The sequence below is a fragment of the Hippichthys cyanospilos genome, chromosome 14, assembly GCF_059441005.1.
Source record: "Hippichthys cyanospilos isolate Australia breed blue-spotted pipefish chromosome 14, RoL_Hcya_1.0, whole genome shotgun sequence".
Lineage (NCBI taxonomy): Eukaryota > Metazoa > Chordata > Actinopteri > Syngnathiformes > Syngnathidae > Hippichthys > Hippichthys cyanospilos.
The window spans coordinates 12,193,579-12,212,035 of record NC_142382.1 but is presented as its reverse complement, the minus strand read 5'-3'; the positions used below and the strand labels follow the sequence as shown (position 1 = coordinate 12,212,035).

General features: G+C 41.2%; 1 protein-coding gene across 5 annotated transcripts; it reads right to left on the bottom strand.

Moving 5' to 3' along the window:
- Positions 1-4: 4 nt before the first annotated feature.
- On the bottom strand, positions 5-17,171 carry cep170ba (centrosomal protein 170Ba). 5 transcript variants are annotated; one of them, XM_088432944.1, is made up of 19 exons: positions 17,011-17,168; positions 14,968-15,105; positions 13,628-13,717; positions 13,200-13,278; positions 12,653-12,711; positions 12,283-12,439; positions 10,635-10,763; positions 9,534-10,019; positions 8,525-9,435; positions 8,189-8,347; positions 6,114-6,246; positions 4,394-5,989; positions 2,991-3,237; positions 2,759-2,882; positions 2,553-2,657; positions 2,382-2,470; positions 1,648-1,741; positions 1,532-1,583; positions 5-1,461 (listed from the first exon to the last, which is right to left on the bottom strand). In XM_088432944.1, the coding sequence occupies exons 2-19, from the start codon at positions 15,070-15,072 to the stop codon at positions 1,241-1,243; spliced, it is 4,836 nt and encodes a 1,611-aa protein (XP_088289070.1). In that variant the 5' UTR covers positions 15,073-15,105; positions 17,011-17,168; the 3' UTR covers positions 5-1,240. The 5 variants fall into 5 exon arrangements, with proteins under 5 accessions (XP_088289070.1, XP_088289068.1, XP_088289066.1 ...); XM_088432942.1 differs by having other exon boundaries at positions 2,991-3,132; positions 12,283-12,711; positions 17,011-17,171; XM_088432940.1 differs by having other exon boundaries at positions 12,283-12,711; positions 17,011-17,169.
- Between the last annotated feature and the right edge of the window lie 1,286 nt (positions 17,172-18,457).

The window sequence follows — 18,457 nt, the reverse complement described above, 5'->3', positions numbered from 1 at the left end:
TAGCCACCTTTGATAGTTCAGTTTATTTGACAAAAAGACCCTCATAAATGTCTTACACAAAGACCAAACATAAAACAACAAGACAATATAATTTGGATTCTTTATGAAAGAAACAACAAAGGAACGGATGGACAAACTGTTTACATTTCCTCATTGGATGTTTTTAGGGACATTGTTGGGATTAAAGAAAACGATCCCATCAAAGCAGATTAGCAGCAGCGCGTCACACATTCGCTTGTAAACACCTTGCACTTGGCTGCAAGAAGCATCCGAACACAGTTAGTGGCACAAGAACTTTACAATCATGCACCACATCCTCCAGGAAGAGAAAGAACATCACCCTTCTGATGCACCATGATACCTACCGTCAACCTGCTGCCACACAGGTGAAAAGCAAGAACCGAAAGATAAATATTGTGCTTCTTTAGTGCAAATACCCCATAACAGTCGGAGGTAATTGGTAGCTATCAGATCACAAACTATAATTACCGACTTACAATTTGTACGTCATGACAATAAAAGGAGGGGATTAGTGACAATGGATGTGGTGATGCATAGCGGAGGTTGTCACAGAAGAAAGCTGAACAAAATCTTGGCTGGCCACTCCCTGTTGCTCAGAAACAACAGCACATTGGGTGCATTACATCTGAGGTTTTACAGCTTCTTATTTGGTTTATTTTGCCTTTATTCAGTTGGAAAAAATAACTGATCTGATTGTATCTGCCATTAACTCCCCGACAACATGACAACGCAGAGACAATACATGAGTGTCTTACAAAATATAAATAGTTGACATTTTTGCATGATTCCGGTCAAAGTACGTAGACATGAAAAACATAAATAAAAGCGAAATACGAGCAAGCGCTAGCTGCACATGCTTAAAACTTATCTTATTTTAAACAATGAACAACACAACTGTCAAATTTCCTGAGTTGATTTCTCCCAGGATGATTTTTGTTTGTTTGAATGCTACCAACGCATGATTAAGCTAAGAAAAAAAAAGTTAAATAACTTGGTCAAATTTCTGGCAAATAACACCCACAATCTAGTAGTGTTGAGGACATTTGATGATGAAACCATTTCAGAACATTCTCTTGAAAGACTGTGCTATTTGTGTCTTTGTAGTGTTTATATGTATAGTGTTGAAAGTTCAGTAGTCTGTGTATCACTTCCACTTTCCGCCCTGTTGAATTTCACTTCCTGCCTTCCAAGCGTGACACCTGTGTTTGCGAAGCTGGTGTCAAACCAAGCGTCCCTCTCGGAGATCTTCAGGCGTCACGGCGGCTCTCCGCACGCTCTCCCCGGGCCTCCGACCGCCTCCTCGCTTGGAGACGGAATGCACCGTCCTCCAGTCCCGTGTGGCCGCAGGTCTGGAAGCGCAACCCCCTAGTGAGGAGGGGACTTCAGGCTCAGCAGACCGAGCGTCCGCCTGCCAACTGGGCTCCATGACAGTATTTATGACTGCAAAGAAATATACAGGTTAATTAAGGACAATTCTTCATGTTTTTGTATATGCACTGACTTGACTTACCTTCAAGTTGCCTTTGAACTCTCCTTAGTTCTTTCAAAATCGATGTAATATCCTGAAACAAAAGCACACAGACGGCCTTAGTTTGTAAAGGGCACCTAAAAAAAATGAACCCATACCTTGTTGGACGCTTTGACAAGAGGCCCATCACTATCCGTACTGGCTTCAGCCTCTATTTGTTCCCAAACATCCATCCGGTCTTGAAACAGCACCCTGGACACAGTAAAGCAAAAAGATGTCCCTATATGCATTTAAAACAAACATATTCATGACAATGAGATGTGGGGTACACTCTGGACTGTTTTTGAGTCAGCTGCAAATCACATACTGCATATCCCAGGTCACCACTATAACGAAAACAGGTTCTCAAGTAGCCAATTATTGCTGATTAGTTTAACCTTTATGTACTCTTAGCTATTTACAGCAGTTGTATACAAGTAACACTGGTGTCCTTATTTACTACACATAAATTCATACCTTAACCTTCTTAAACATATAAAATTTGTTGACGAGACCATTCTGTGGACCCGTCATTCATAACAAAGCAAATCTTGATGATTAGTTGAGCATTGCAAGGAAGGTTTACAAAGAATTGCAATGCTTGACACTACAACAACCTAAGGTAATACTGTAGTTTATTTTAAAAACACAACATGCATTGTGCAATTAAAATGAAGCATAAATGTGTTAAATATGCTACTAGTTACACGAACTTACATGACAAGAATTAAAGCCCTTACAACCTCATTAATTGCGCAACCCAATGTGTGCTGATTTGCTAGGGTCATATTCTGATCAGTTCTTCAAACAGTGTTAGATAATTGCATGCGTGGGATGTGGTCTCATGATTTACTTAATCTTGTCAGAAAGCTGCTCCGTATTCTCTCTGATGGCCATGATGACCTGCGACACGGGGTTCAGCGAGGGGTCCTCCATGGTCACCTGCGCAAACAGGAAGATAGCGGGAGTTGATCTGAGATGGCTCATGTCAGAGGTTTTAGTGAGGCGTGGCGATGTGTCAGACCTCGTCTCTGTAGTGCGGTTGCCGTGCGGGGTTCAGATCCTGGTCACCTGAACTTGGCGGGACTCTCTGATAGTTCAAGCCCATCTCTGGAATATGCTGAACAAGCTATAGAAAAAATGAGCGTGGGTGAGACTGATGAAGTAAGCTTGTGCCACAGCATCGGATTCAAAAGACCGCAAAGAGACCGATTCCGTGAAAGCTGTTACCTTTTCATGAGCCGTCACTGCAGAAACGGGTAGGCTCGTTGAATTCTGCTGTTCACCTTCTCCTGCGACGTCATGAATCTCTCGCGCCAAGATGGCGAGATCTTTGGCCAGGTCTTGACTCAAGCTACCAGAGTGGGGACATAAACAATGTTAACGCGAGCCAATCTCTACTGATTTGACAACGTGAGTGCGGCAAAATCTACGCCAAATGTTTAGAAATGATTTTTCCTACCGTGCAATCTCAGCACTGTGAGTGGACCAGGTGTTCAAGTCCTCCCCATTCTGGTTCTCCTCTTCAGAATCCTTGCCGCGGGGCTTGGGGCGCAGCGCAACCACCGGTTGGGCTCGAGCCGGACGGTGCGGACTGTGGGAGGCTGAGGAAGGTTGGGAGCGTTTGTATTTAGGAGTGCTTTGATTGGAGTCGTACTCCTCATCTGACGTGGAGGCATAGCCACAACCTTTCTGTCGTCTCCGGGAGCCTTTAGCAGCATGTATTGGTTTGCGTTAAACAGGATTAGTAGGGAAGGAGTGACAGACACACAGAATCCATAATAATAAAACGGCAAGAAATTTTTGATACATAGGGCTCATGGACAGGGGGGGAGCAACTGTAAGTGTAGACGCAGCAATTTTTCATAGCAAAAAAATCCAGTATTTGTTATTTGTAGTGACAATCAAGATTGTGACCCACATCTTAGATGTGGCTAAGAAGTAATTGGCAGTCAGGGTTACATAAAATAAAATGTGCACAAAGAAGAACTCAGCTTTTCATTTAGATTTATTCCTGTTTTTTTTTTTTTTTTTTTTTTTTTTTTAATCAAGGCAGGCCTCATCAACTCTGACTTACAAGGTTTTACGTGTGTGAATACTTATGCGTCCATACTGAACACAAACAAAAAAAGTTCTGGCTCCATCCCTGTCTATGAATGAGGGAAAAGTTGGTGTGGAAGTCAAATAGTAATTTCTTATAAATGTCAGATCATATTATTCAGTCATAAATAAAGAGAGTCATCAAAAAAAGAAATGGTCAAATGTTGAACTTCCACAGCACAGCGGTTGAATGCCAAGAGCAAAATGAGCTTGAATGCACCTTTAACCTCACAATAACCCAGCAGTACACACTGTAAATAATAAGGGGAGCACATTGTGCAGATGAGTGTATGTGTTATTACTGTTAGTAAAAGTATTAGATACCTTCCCACATAAAGCTTAGGTTAAAAAAAACAACAACAACAAAAAAAAACAGAAAGCTGCCACTATAGGGACATCAATAATGAAATCTACATTAAGTCATGTGCCATTTCTGGTTTCTTAACCAGTAGCGGCATATTTGAAAAGAAATGAAATGTTGTATGTTAGAGCAAAAATCATTCAATCATACTAACACTGATTGTAGCATATTCACTTCAGGCGTCACATTCTGCATCTGTGTTCACTATAATAACATTTTGTAGTTTTACTGAAGTATAAAAATCAAATACTTTCTATAATCCAATGTCACTTGTCTCTCAATTATGTGTACATATATTCAACAAGTGGTTCAGTAGTTTTTAGGAACAATTCATATTGAGTGTCAATATCCACATTCTGATAATTGGATTGATCTAATGAGAATTTAAAAATTGTTCAACTCACTTGCTGTGCTGCTGGCATATTTAGCACTGCTGGAGCGTCCACGAGTGATGGGTGTCTTTGTGAGGGAGGGCTTCAGAGGCCTTTCGCCGGGTTTTTGCCCGACGGCAGATGTCTTGTAAACGGAACTGCTTCCAGAATCTGTATTACGGTTCGGGAATGCCGTGCTCTTCCCAGCCCACTGCGCGGCGGCGGAGTTCTCCGTGTCACTGGTAGTGTGGAAGGAGCTCGTCCGTCGACGAGGCATGGCCAGCATATCCCACTTGGAGAGTTTTTTTGTTTCCTTAGCAGGGGCATTCGCCGCTTCATGGGAGAGCCTGTCAGTCTCCGTGGTCTCGTTGTCGGAAGCCTCACCGAGGCGGGCTCGCCGGAGCATGGATGCTCGGGTAGGTCGAGGCGCTGAAAAGCTATTGACACGGCTCAAAGTTTGAGACACCCTTGAACTCTTAGTATCATCTCGTTGAAGGGGCACAGTATATTTTTTCCGTACTTGTGTGCAGTTTGACTCCTGATCAGAGTAACGAACATTGGAACTCTGAGGGTCATCACTCAGGTCAGCAGAGCCACATTTTCCAATACTACGCCTTAGTCCAACCGCTCTTCTGAGGGGCTCGCTCTTTTCTAGTGGTTGATTATTCACAACAGAAGACTGGTGGTTCGAGAAAGGGCTTGATATACTGCTTGACGAAGTCTCCCTTTTGAGACCAATCAGCGGAGGCTTTGTAGTCAGAAGGTTGGACCTGGTCCTACTGCTCTGCTGGCTGAGCGTACTGGAGGAATCCACGTCAGACTCCCCAGAGAGGGAGTCCGGTACGGGGGAAGGGTTGGTTTCTGATTGGCCTGCTTGGATCTTGGCCTCCAGAAGAGCCAGGACATCCTCGGTCTGTTTGAGGTAAGAATGAGTGTCCTGGCTGCAGGTTCGCTGGAATAAGTCAGGCTCAGGGACTCTCTGACAAGAGATGTTGGGAAGTCTGGCACTGCTCGGCTGCTCCATGGTGAAGCTCTCTTGTCTGACAAAGGAGGATATTGAGCCTTCCTTGGACTCTGAGCTCTGTGTTTCTTGGACCAGAATAGGAGTTGACATGCTGGGCCTGACATTGCCTGACTCATGGCTCCCTCTTCGCTTGGTCAAAGTCGCTGTTGAGAAGATTTTGGGAGAACGTTTTTTCCCAGTCTTTTCAGTAGGGTTGTCAAGAGGTTCTGAGACTCCGCATGCTGTTTCAGGGGAGTCTTCATCAGAATCAATGTAGAATGTTTTTGATTTGCCAGACTCTCTGACCTCCTCATTTTTTCTCTTCCCTGTGTCTGACTGCAGGCTCCTCCGTTGCTCTACGACAGAGCCGTCATCAGACTTGCTGGCATCACTCAGACTATCGGGTTCCAAGTCATCCTGCACTGACAATCGATGAATGCCATCATGAGAGGTGGTGGACACCAATGTGCTGTGCTCCACATCAAATGTTGAATGTGGATCATGTTGAATATGAATGCTGGGAGCTGGAATGTCACTTTCCTCCCCCACGATGCGTTGGGTTCTTGGGCTTTCAGAGTCGCCACTGTCATGATTTTGGGTCATTTTGGCCAGGATTGAGGTCCGTGCTAAAGTCAAAGCGTTATTAAGACACATTTACATGTTAAACACACATTGTGGAGCAGAAAACATCATTCATATTCACTAGGGTAGCTCATATTTCAAATGCACTTGTTTCATCAGGTGTCTTACCGCCTCCTGACAGCTCCATCTGGGACAACCTTTCAAAGTGACCAGACAAAGGACCAGACTCGACGTCAACCAAGCTCGCCCAGCAAGACATCCATTTTGGAGCACCCTGCATCACTGCGTCTGCTATCTGAACCTGCGCATGGGAAAAACATAACTTACTGTGGGTGTTTCGTAAAGCACCAATGTTTTCTTCCCCCTTAAACAGCAAACATGATGGAATCAGAACTACATATATATATATATATATATATATATATATATATATACATATATATATAGGGTAGATTGTGTGTGTGTGTGTATATATATATATATATATATATATATATATATATATATATATATATATATACAGTCGGCCCCCGGCTTACGAGCACCCTGATTTACGAACAATTCGCCTTACGAGCGTGGATCAGGGAGATTTTTGTCCTCCGCATACGAACAAACCTCTCGCCTTACGAGCACTTCGACATGCCGACATGCCGGCCATTGAGTATGTATAAATGTTCTCGTTTAATCGCGTCAATAAAATCAACAGTAGCAACATTATCAATCATCAGTAGATACTTGTGGCAGTAACGTGAACGCTATTGGTCTTAGAACGTCACACTGACTGTCTCACTCACGGTGTCTAAATATATTACCATTTAAGTGTAGTGTTTGTACAGCTAAAGGGAAAAACAGCTGACATGAAATTAAATGTGCCGATTGCAGGACAAAGAATTGTCATTGGTTTAAATGTGTGTTTTTTTTTTTTAATTAATTGTCAATACATTCTAACCGTTTAAAAAAAAAAAGTGCGAATAATTATCAGTCAGTCACGGAGATGCGAATATGCTATTGGTCGATTAAGGTCACCCGGTCTCACTCACGGAGATGCTATTGGCCGGCGTCACACGTCAATCACAGAAATGCCGATATGCTATTGGCCGAACGCCTTTATCTAGCTTGATGGGACAGGATGGAAGGAAGGAGAGAAAATTAGTGAAAAACGGAATGTTGTGAAGACTTTGCAAACTTTATCTGTTAGACATAGCTTCTAAAATTACTAGCAGCGGTAAAGAAATAAATAAGAGGATGATGTTTTAGTATCTGCGTGATTTGCACCCTGACTGAAAGAGTTACTGTAACACTGTAAAACCAATAGCATATCTATCGCCGTATTAACTTTGAGCGTTGGACTCTGCACCCCTCTGCTTACACCCAGCTCAAGTCTCGTCGTTTCAAAGGTAAAAGCTATTTATCCATTGTAATTATTATATAATGCAAGTGTACAGCAGATTATGTCACTCAATTTTAATATATGTATACAGTGTGTCGTTTTTACCTAAGGCTTCGGCGCGCGTTGCACGCATTCACGAATTAACATGGGTTTGGATTGCCCGCTATACGAGCAATTCGAGATACGAGCGTAGCCGCTGAACGGATTAAGTTCGTAACCCGGGGGCCCATTGTATATATATATATATATATATATATATATATATATATATATATATATATATTTATACACACACATACAGATACACACTGAATAACAAATATATATGCACACGCACAAACACGCACTTTAGTGAAGATAATGCTCAGCTTTGATTGACATTTTCAGAAGATTTTTTTTTTTTTGCATTCATCTTTGTGGTTGTAATGTGTAATTGTGTAAAAATAGTTTAATTATTTATTATTTTTTGGGTGATGTTCCACAACACTTTGCAACTTTAACTACAGTAATAAATATTGTTAAATTAGTACCCCTTCAGTAGTCAATCCAAACTGAGAATTATTGTATAGTACAATCATATTCTGAATCCATCTCTTCTTTTGGACATCAGGCGGTGCAGAATACCCAATGCATTGTCCGGGGATTGGTTTTTGATTCGTTCTTACATCTTGCTAGATTAAATCAAACCAGTGATATCCCAAAGTGTGTGAGTAGAAAGAAATATAGGGAATCAAAAGATAGATTCACCAAAGGAGTGAGGCCCAATTTTCTGACCTGATTTTAAGAGTTGGTGTTTCAATTACAATAATGAAAGATTGATTTGTTTTTTCCAAATCCCAGCAGGAAGGTTTACCTTTTCCCCACTTGCTCCCTGTTGTGGAGCAGACCTCACCTCCCCACTGCTACTCTGCCTATGCTGCTCCCTGTGCTCAACAATAACAGGCCTAATTGTTGTTGATGTATCTGCTTCACTGTGGTTGGTTCGCTCTGGATGCTCAACAACACCAAACACCTGGAACAAAGTATTACAAGTGGGCAATTGGGGATGCTAAAATCCATTCATTTCCTGGAAGGGACCTTACCCCGAGAGTCATGAGACTTTAACTTGGAGAGCAAACATGGTCTTATAGGTTTTACTTTGCAAAGGAAATTCACAGCTGTGGTGCCTACAATTTTATAAAGAACTTGCCTTGTCAATCTTATTTCGGGCCTCTTCAAGCTCCTTATTTGGGACATCTGCTTCAATGGTGTAGGTTCCAGCATCACTCAAAGTGTCCTCCTCTGCATTTCTTGGGCCGCCGTGAGCCACTTTGACCTCGCCACTCTGACACTTAGGCATTTTTGGCACCTTGAGGGGAACGGGCTGGTGGATAGGAGAGGATGTCTTGGGAGGATGGGAAGGATCCACTCCAGCAGGGTTAGAGAGTATCGGATCAGTCTGTAAGACTCCCGATGTTTCAGGTTCAGCATTTGTTTGTGAGATGAATACTTTTTTCCCCTCACTGGAAGGAGACGTCTGCTTTTTCTGTTTAAGCCATTCAGTGGTAAATTCCTTTGCCAGTTTGGATCTTCGGCCCACACTGCTGAAAGGCCTAACAGAAATTGTGGATGATGACCGTGATGAAAAGCTGGTGCTAAGTCGTTCCTCTGTTTTTTCCCGTCGCAGAGAGCCAGCTCTCTGGGAACTAGTGGTAGCAGGCGCCTTGAGGGGAATAGTGTATCGTTGGGATGGGGGAGTGCTACAGCCTGCAGGCTGGACTTGCTTCTCATCAGCTGGACGTGAACTCTTCTTGGCCTTTTCAAGCTGAAGCCGTAGATTTGAAGGCTCCAACGGGGTGGTCTGGGAACGTTTCTTCCTGGAGGTATCAACGGAATTATCATAAAACTCTATGACAAAAGCTCTGTGAGGATCTGGTTTGCCAATACTGGATTGAGATTCTGGAGGAGAGTAGGAAGAGTGTTGCTCTGAGTCAGTTAAGCGCTGGGCTCTCTGTGACTGAGGTGAAATCTGGGAGCCAGTTGGAGCGTGTGACTTCAAAAACGTATGATCATTGACAATGGGATCAGAGCCAATGTCAGCGCCATTTTCATAGTAATTTGCTGAAGATGAAAGAACATAAAGGTCATGTTTCTAGAGAATACCTGTATAGCTGTTAATTGTATTACTGTGGAACCTGCGGACTTTGATACTCACTCACCTTTGCTAGTCTTAAGAAATGAAGTGTTGTCACTTAAGATGTTTTCAACCTGTGATCTTCTCATCATGTCCGCAGTACTTTGAACCAGCCAGTCAGCAACCTTACTTTCAGCTGACATCACTTCGGTAGGTGTGGTCACAGCTTCAACAGGAGGAGGCTTACGCTGCTGACGGAATGAAAATTTTGTGACATGGTCTTTGATCTTCATTTTGCCTGGGGTGCATTCATCAAATTCTATAGTGAACGAGGCATGGCTTTGGACCACTGGAGGCGTGGGGGTTGATGGAACTTGGTCAGAGGCATTTTCAGTGTCCTTTGTAGGAACCTCCTGAACTTGCAACTCTGATTTCTTGGAAGGCCGCTGCTGGAACTCTTTTGTGGGGATCTCGAAGTAGCTGGGCTCCCGGCGATAGGAAAAGATGGATTTGCCCTGACTGTCAGACAAAGAACCACCAAGCTCATATCTGGAAACATCTTTTCCATATTCTGGTGGCAAGAATATGACACAGCAAATAGAATAATTAATTATGGCTCAGCATACAGTAGACCAAACAGCATTTCAGGACATAAGCAACATGCAGGACACAAAAACACCAGGGAAAACACCCGGGAAACAAACTGTAAAAGCATATACAACTCTTGTCTTTAGCCCTTACTGAGCAAGTCCAAAAGGACATGTGAAATTTTGAAAATCAGGTTGTCAATATAATAGAATACATAACAACGAAAAAAAAGAAATGATGCTTTTAGCTCAGTTTTTCAATGTAATATAATTAATGAATGATTTTAACCTCAGTTACTACGGCACAACACGAGGCTAACAATCAAGCTCCCTACGCCCTCCAAAAGCTTAGAGGGTCATAATCCATCATGAGGCAGACAGGCACTGCCCATTGGCCTGCCATGGTAAGAACTGCCTCACATTCCATAACTGGTGCCTTGGGCTTCACATTATCCTATTTTTCAGTGACCCACAAAGGGCACTGGGTAGTGATGCCACAGAAAAGCATGTCATTTCTAATTAGGTGCGAATTCACAAATGTCAAATTATTCAGTATATAAAACAACAATGAGACACATTTGTTAACTATATTCTTAGACCTGAAGTCTGTAGGTCAGTAGATTTTCCGCTTCGGCTCTGGATTTTGGTGACTGGATCGTCATCCTCTCCCCACCAGGATGGTTGTCCATAAAGTGGAGTCGGCTTGGATATTGGTGTGTCTGCAGTAGCTAAATCATAAAAACAAAGTACTGTATTATCTTTGCCGACAAACTTATGCAGTGGGAAAAACGGAAACACAGGATTTTTTTTTTCATTATAAGAAATATGTGATGACAAATAAAAAGTCAGACATGTGACACAGACGCAATGCATGCCGTAGAAAGATAATCCTTCTGATATAAGGGGATGAAGCTTATCATAATCTTCTAGGGAGAAGAAGAATAGAGTATTGTATATTGAATAACTACGACAGTTCTAAATGGAGGAATCTTGCATCTAAAAGAGTTATGCCCTGATAAATAAATGCTTTCCCAGCATCAGAAACTAATTTCTTGTCGTGCCTGGTTAAACCAACTAACAAGTATTTGTCATGACTACATGTTCTAAACATCGCAAGCATTTAACAAGTGGACATGGAGGGCTCTATATTAATAGACACCGCATGTGCATTCGGAGGTTAAGCGACACGACAACATTCAATTACTCTGTCACTGGTAGGAACACTCTTCTTTTCTCTACTTGATTGTAAAGTTTCCCCTTTTACTTTTCAAACCACAGTAAGTCATGCTTTCCAAAGTACAGTACTATAGTGTAGCAAAATACTATTCCTTTAACACTCAAATGAGTCACACCCTGTAAATGTTGTGTCCCGCCGACGAGACAAACTCTACATCCTGAGCAGCTGGATGGGAAAAAAACCCAAGGGAACACAGAAAAGATATTCATAGCACTCTTTCAAGTTTGAGCAGAGTCAGGCCAGATTTGTTGAAATGACAAACTCACATGAAACCAAACAAAAAAAAAAAGCCAAATATGTTAAGTGCCTGAGCTTTTATTTCTTCAAAATTGGCAGACTTTGAGTCAGTGAGCAGTTGGTGGTTTGTGAGAAGAATTTTGTTGTCGAGGATGTTCATGAATATCCTATTTTAAGCACAGTCTGATTCTTCCCTTTACTCTCATAGGGGTTATTATAGAGCAGGAAAATCTGAACAGCTGGAAGAGCTTTTGTCAAGACAAACACACTTCCTTTTCTAACAATTCTTGAACTATTGCCTGAGTTGTAAAATAGGATTTGTTGAGATTCATGCAGCTCACAGAAGCTTAAACACCCTGAGAACAACTCCCGCAACAGCTCCACGGAGCCATGTGAAGGGCTGGCTTCATCAGCCTATCCACCGCTTTAAGAACTTTCATGGGCGTGCATCCAAAAGGCCTCCTTGTCAGCTGACAGGCATGGTTGATAATGATAAGAACCTTTTCTTAACCTTTTCACCCCATTTGCAACTTCACTTACAGTTAAGTCAACTTGTGTAACCAAGTCTTAAGGCTATTTCTTTACTGACGATACTGACATCTTTTCAGAAAAGGCTTCATACGAAATCATCAGCCCCTATCTGTCTGCATAGGAATACATTTTAGACTCACTTTGTAAAAACATGTACAGAACACAGCAATTCAATTCATGTTAACATGTTTTTAAATTTCGCTAAAACTGAAGACAGAGATTATGTAAGGTCTTATTTATACCTGTAAGTGAAAGGGCTTTGCGTTCACCCTTCTGAGGTAGCTTGACATTGGCAACGGCCTCTTTACTCTTCTCTGTGTTCTCAACCTGCTGCTTGTCCTTCACCCGGGCCTCCAGGGTTTTGAGACCGATCTGCAACTGGCTGGTGTACTTCTCATGCTGCGCAAAGTGTGAGGAAGGAAACAGTACGTCATCCACAAGATACAACTTGTACAGCAACGTCTTGCTAAGGGTACAAGTCCCTCCAACACACAACCATGAAGACGAGTTTATGCTTGAAGTTGTGCTTGTTCTCATCAAATCCATGGTTGCACTCGTGAAAAAAAAACAATGAGAAATACTTAACCAGAGGTTGTGTGAAAACCTACTTACCTTAAGAGCCTCTTCTGGCACCTTGTGTTGACTCTTTTCTAGGATATATACATGAGCATGTGGGCACAAGTTAAAGCAGCAACAACACTGAGGAGGTACCTCTTTTTCCCTTGTGCACAATGAAGGATAAAAGAAAATGAACCTATTTCTGAAAAGCAATGCCACATGTGTTGTTTTCAGTTGAGGGGGCAAACATTCCTCAATGTCAACAGTATTCCAAGTGCTTGCCGCCATGTTATCTAAACTGAATTCCACCTCCCACAAGCTCTCAGCTGTGAGGGTGGGGTCAGAGGGTACAGGAGATTTTCAGTCCACATTTGACAATAATCTAAAACGCCTGACTGGAAAACCACAAGGGATTAACATGCCTATGGAGCCAGGGGCCAAGAGAGGGAAAATGATGAATATTGGTGATGCAAGCAGTGGCCTATTGGTGCCTCATTCCAGCTAGTGCAGTTGTCCAGGAAGCTCATCATGAAACACACATTTCATCTAAATCAAACAGGTGATTTACATAACAAAGAGGTGAGGTTTTTTTTAAGGATATCATAACCGAAGCGAATGACATCTGAAAGCTTGAGGGTGATGTACGTCTGGTCAGGAATTCTGAGGTCATTCACAAAGGTCTGCAAAGGAAAACCCACAAAAACAAACATGATCAAAGCAGCTATGATAGCACTTCTTGTTCACTGACACGTGAGCTCAGATACCAGAAGGCGCTTTGCAATTGGCTCGTTTCCCATTGAAAGCTAATCCAGTGGTACATTGAAAGGCTGATGAGTTTGTCACGGCCCAAAAACACTCTCTGGGAAAACAGTGAGCAACATCTCTGACCACTGAACTCGGAGTAAATTGGTAGTAATAAAGAAGCACAGAAAAAACAGGGAGAACATTGAGAAAGGAAAGGCTCTTGATTACAGTTGTTGTCCCAACCATTGCTTTACTTTTGTGATTAAGGATTGGCGACTCACTCACCCCGTTTAGGCTGCCCAGATCTTTCACCATGTGCTCATCTGTGTTTGGGTCGTAGTTGATCACAGCGTGCTGTTTGTCTACACTTCGAGACTGCAAAGGATAGACAAAGACAGTTCCATTCCAAGCAAGATGAGCACTGTCTCACGTAAGTCAATGAAAATGGGATGGAATAAAGTTTGTTCTTTTTGAGCGTGGGTAACTCATTAACTACCATTGACAATTATAGACGTTGAAAATCCATTTCAACTGGGCTGGCAGCGAATGATTTAAAGTTCAGTGAATGTTTCTGCTTCTTAGTTGTTGTTCCAGCCTTTTGCTGATAAGCAGATCTATAACTCAATAAATGTGCTTTTGTCTCAACGTACTCATCTATCATTGTACTGTATATGCAAACGGAGCGAGGAATTGGGACTGATGTATTTTCCTTCCTCCACTCATTAACTACTGAGGGCCTCTGCATGACAAAAATCACTACCATGCAAAATTGTTTACACCCTTCAATGGGCCTTTTATCTGGATGAAAAATTCTTTTCTGATGTGTGTTGTCTGTGTTGTCCTATAAAAACTTTCAACTTTCTGGTGAATGGCTTGCTTGCCTAAGGCAGTGGGTTTAATGAAACAGTTTACCTACTTGATTAGGTTAAGCACTGTCACATTCCTCACTCTAAGATCTCTGACTGACAAATACTTTTGCCTGCTTTAGTGGAGCGATCAGTCAACTGCAGCACTAGGAAACTAGGCCATTAAACTGGAAACCAATGACAAAGAGGGAGATATGCATTCTAATCGCAAGGCCGACTCCAAGATTTGGATACTCATCATCCAGCAGTTGCCTCTGTAATTCCAAACATGCAAGTTGGAAGACACTGTGTTATTTGATACCATTTTGACGCCAAACAGGATTTGCTAAGTGTCACAGAATATGGAGCACTACGGAAAATATTTTAAGAATTTAACTGTAAAAAAGATTGCAGGCTTTTGTGCAGGGTAAGTTAACACTTCAAAATAAACAAGTGCAATATTTTAGATTGGGAAAAAAAAAATTTTGAGCTTGGTCAAACATTTCAGAGTAACACATAGGTAGTTGCTTACTGCCATCTTTACCCAGTCACAGTTGCAATGCATGATGGGAGCTCATGCCCAGTATGTTTGACACAATAATGCAACTGGCTGCCCTGTCACACATCAGAAGGGCCGTTCTAATCATCTTTAAAAAGATTATACAGGGAGTCGGACAGGGTTCATGTAACAGTGTGCTGCTGTTTGCTGTGTTAACCTCGGCCTTTCATGTGGCGGCATCACCTAGGTGAGCCCTCGCTTCAAAAACACACGTCACATACCTGCAGCATTAGCTCGCAGTCATCCCGGCCAACAAAGATCATCTCCCGTGGCAACCGATGGCGTGTGCCTGAGCTGCTGACCAGAAACCATGATGTCACGCTCATTCTGGTGCTGCGTGTCAAGATCTTTTTAGCATCCTGGAATATAAATGCATCCCAAGTGTGTGTGCAGCAGGAATTTATACAATTACATTGGAATTAATTTGTTTGAAATCTTTTGTAACTACAAATAATGTTATCTGACTTATTCATGCTCGCAATGCATAGCGACAAGCGAAAACATGAAATTTTCTTCAGGTATAGTGCTTTGCCACGTTTTTTCAATTATGTACCTTCTGTGAGATATTTCTCTCAGCTGGGTAATCCCTAACCAGCGCAAAGAATTTGGAGAAGGGGGAAAAAAAAAAAAATTAAAACAGAGTGTCAATCGTGTCTGATTAAATAAGATTAACTACATTTGCAGTGGTATCTTCTATGCATATTTTATTCAGAAGATACATATATCATGTAACAATGTGTTTTGTTTTTTGCTTCTCTGGTGGAAAATAATGTCACTAAAGGTATTGCAAATTTGTGTAAATAATAATAAGTAATGGCATACAAAGTTTTGTAAAAGACTCTATAACACATTTTAGCAATGCTTCATGGTCCATTTAATTGGCTCCTGTTATGAAAAGGCAAATACTACCTGTAGTCCTATCATGGCATTGTAAAAAGCATTAAACTAAATTTTCTGTTACCTGTAAGAGCCTGTTAAAATCTCCCAGGGATACACGTATCCCCATTGAGAACCACTGTTCTACTAGTTGTCAAATGTTACAATTGACCAATTGACTAATAATGACATTTGGCTCCATTTGAAGAGCCAGGGGGAGGGTGTCTAACTCATTTTAGTCCTGGAACACTTAAGGCTTCTTCTTTTTTTTGTACTTTTGTACTAACACACTAAATTGATGGCTCACTACTTTGGAAATCAGAAATCCAGGACAATAGTTTGATGAATTATGAATTGCTATTGTTGAAGTTACTGTAAAGGGGGGTATTTTTCTGCAAAAGCTCAACAGTATTCATTAGATGTGACAATTTGAAATTTTGGGACGTATTTTTGCAAGGATCATGAATGTTGACCCATGATTTGCTTTTGCGATCCAGGTTTGCTTTGTTTTGTATTCATCTTAACAGGACCAGATTTCACACTAGTTGAGAAACAGGTATCCTAATTATTTCAGTATGTACTACTGTAACATTATTTTAAAGACGTGAAGGGAAATATCACCTAGTTGTGTGTTTCCCAACAACTGTTGATCGTGTTTGTCAGGATCTTTTCCATTTTCACTTAATTGCTTCTAAAATGAGTTATTACAGATACAAGCAATATTTATTTATTCATCTATTTCTGGGACGCCCAGAACAATTGATTACGCTTCCACAATGAAAGCCGGTAGAAAAATTAACCGGGTTTCCGCTTTTCATGATATTGTTTGATTTGATGAGAATTTCTAGAATGCAATTATATGGCTGGGATCTTTAAACGTTGGGAAACATGAGTTCATCCCAGCTAGGTTCGACCTGTTTATCCAAACTATTCCAGTCTGGCAGTCACTACTAATGCCCCATGCACTTAGCATATTTAAGTTTAGCTGTCTTCCGGAGTGGGGAATACACTATGTAAGGGAGTGACAGGTGTGCATGATGTAAACTAGAACACATCACTAATACCGATCATAAAACTGAAGTTGCATGTATTCTACGCTGTCTGTTTAGCTATGTTAAAAACCAGTCGAGTTTTTTTTTTTCAAATGTAGGGCATTCGTTGAACTTCGGCTCAAAAGTGAACTTCCAACGCTCGCAGGTTTTTGCTTCCTGTAACCGTGTTCCCTCGCAGCTGGAACTCTTTTCAAAATTTAAACTGCACTTTTTAGAAACAGACGTTGAACTAAATATTATTTGAAGCTAATTTAGAGTTGGTGGACTTGTTTTTGTTTTCGACCGAAACCAGCTCTTTTCCCCTTTTCTTACGACATTCCCCGGGTATTAACGTACCTGTAAAGCCTTCTCTGTTTTACTCCTGAGCGAAGCCAGCGTTTCGGGACTTGGAGAAAGTGAAATTCGACGACCAACATGTACAAGGACGGCACCAGGTGACGGTGACCAGGTAAATTTCGCTCACACCCTCTTTTTTTTCCCTCAGGGGAATGACAACGGGCGAAACTCTCTTTCGCCTCCCGATTCGATGACGTCACTTGACAAGAAGCGTCAAACCCAGCTCCAAGAACGAGGTTTCACTCTGTTTGAAAAAGAACTTGTTCGTAAAACAAAAACAGCAGTTTAATTTTAGGACGGTGTGAATTCGGCTTTGACGCTGACGTGTTATGTATACGTCCCAAACAATGTTATCGCGTGGACGAGAAAAGAGAAGCAAAGTTTACAATAAACACGAATAAATACGTTTAAAATAAAGTTTTCTATCATATTTTAGCTGTTAGGAAAAGCAATCCAAGACAGATTTTGATACATAAAGACAAAAGAAAAGAAAGAAAAAACACTCCAAAGAGTTGCCCTATCAGACATAAGTTTGTTTCAAAATGTGTGAGCATTGAAGTATCATAGACGATCTTTGTCCGTGATTTGGTCCAGGTCGGAGGAAGCTCAGAGATAATTTGGTGATCCTTTTCATTCGTCGTTTGTTTCATCTCTTTTTTTTTTTATTATTTATTCTATTAGATTTGGATTGTTTAAAATCGATTGATGCAATTTCCAGTCATTTTATGACGGTATTTACAATACCTAGTTCTTTACATTGACAAAAATGGCCACTAGATGACGTCTGAAGCTCAGTTTTCAAGTTGGGCAAGCTTTAACTGCGGTGTTCCCTCGTATATTGCAGGGTTTAATTTTCTAAAATAAATAAATAAATGGAAAAAAAACTCGCAAAATTCGAACATTTTCACATTTTTCTTTGCTTGTTTTCAGAAAGTATATTAATAAAGCAGCGATACCAAACAAAATAATTTAAAATATCAAACTTCAATAATCCTAAAACAAATTTACATTTTTATAACACATGTAGGAGGGTCTTTAGCTTATATACTGTATGCAGTTATTTATGCAGTTGAGAATCTATTCATGTTGTATATTTCGTAACTGAAGTAAAAAATGAGTCAAGATGTCAAACCTGGTCATGATTTGCTTCTGAGTCCTGTGTCGACATTCATCTTGGTTTAACTTTATGTTTGTTCGTTTGTTTTGTTTTGTTTTTTTGTTCTTTGTCCTCATTGAAGCCACCATACACTCTGGATAGATCACTGCTCAATCACGGAGTTAAGTGTCCACTCTTTATCTGCCTAATTTATCATTTTATTTTAATCCAATCAATCAAGTCATCTGTGTATGCATGAAGAGGTGTGTAGTTCTTCACGTCCACAACATTAGTATCATGCAGTCTTGGAGACACAACCAGGTGTGTGGGGGTCATGCAGCTGGAGGCAGA

Coding starts and splice junctions, on each gene's coding strand:
- cep170ba (XM_088432940.1), bottom strand. CDS start 15,072: ATGAGCGTGACATCATGGTTTCTGGTCAGCAGCTCAGGCACACGCCAT. Junction 13,718..14,967: donor ACTGCGAGCTAATGCTGCAG/GTATGTGACGTG, acceptor TATCCTTTGCAG/TCTCGAAGTGTAGACAAACA. Junction 5,990..6,113: donor GATGGAGCTGTCAGGAGGCG/GTAAGACACCTG, acceptor CTTTGACTTTAG/CACGGACCTCAATCCTGGCC.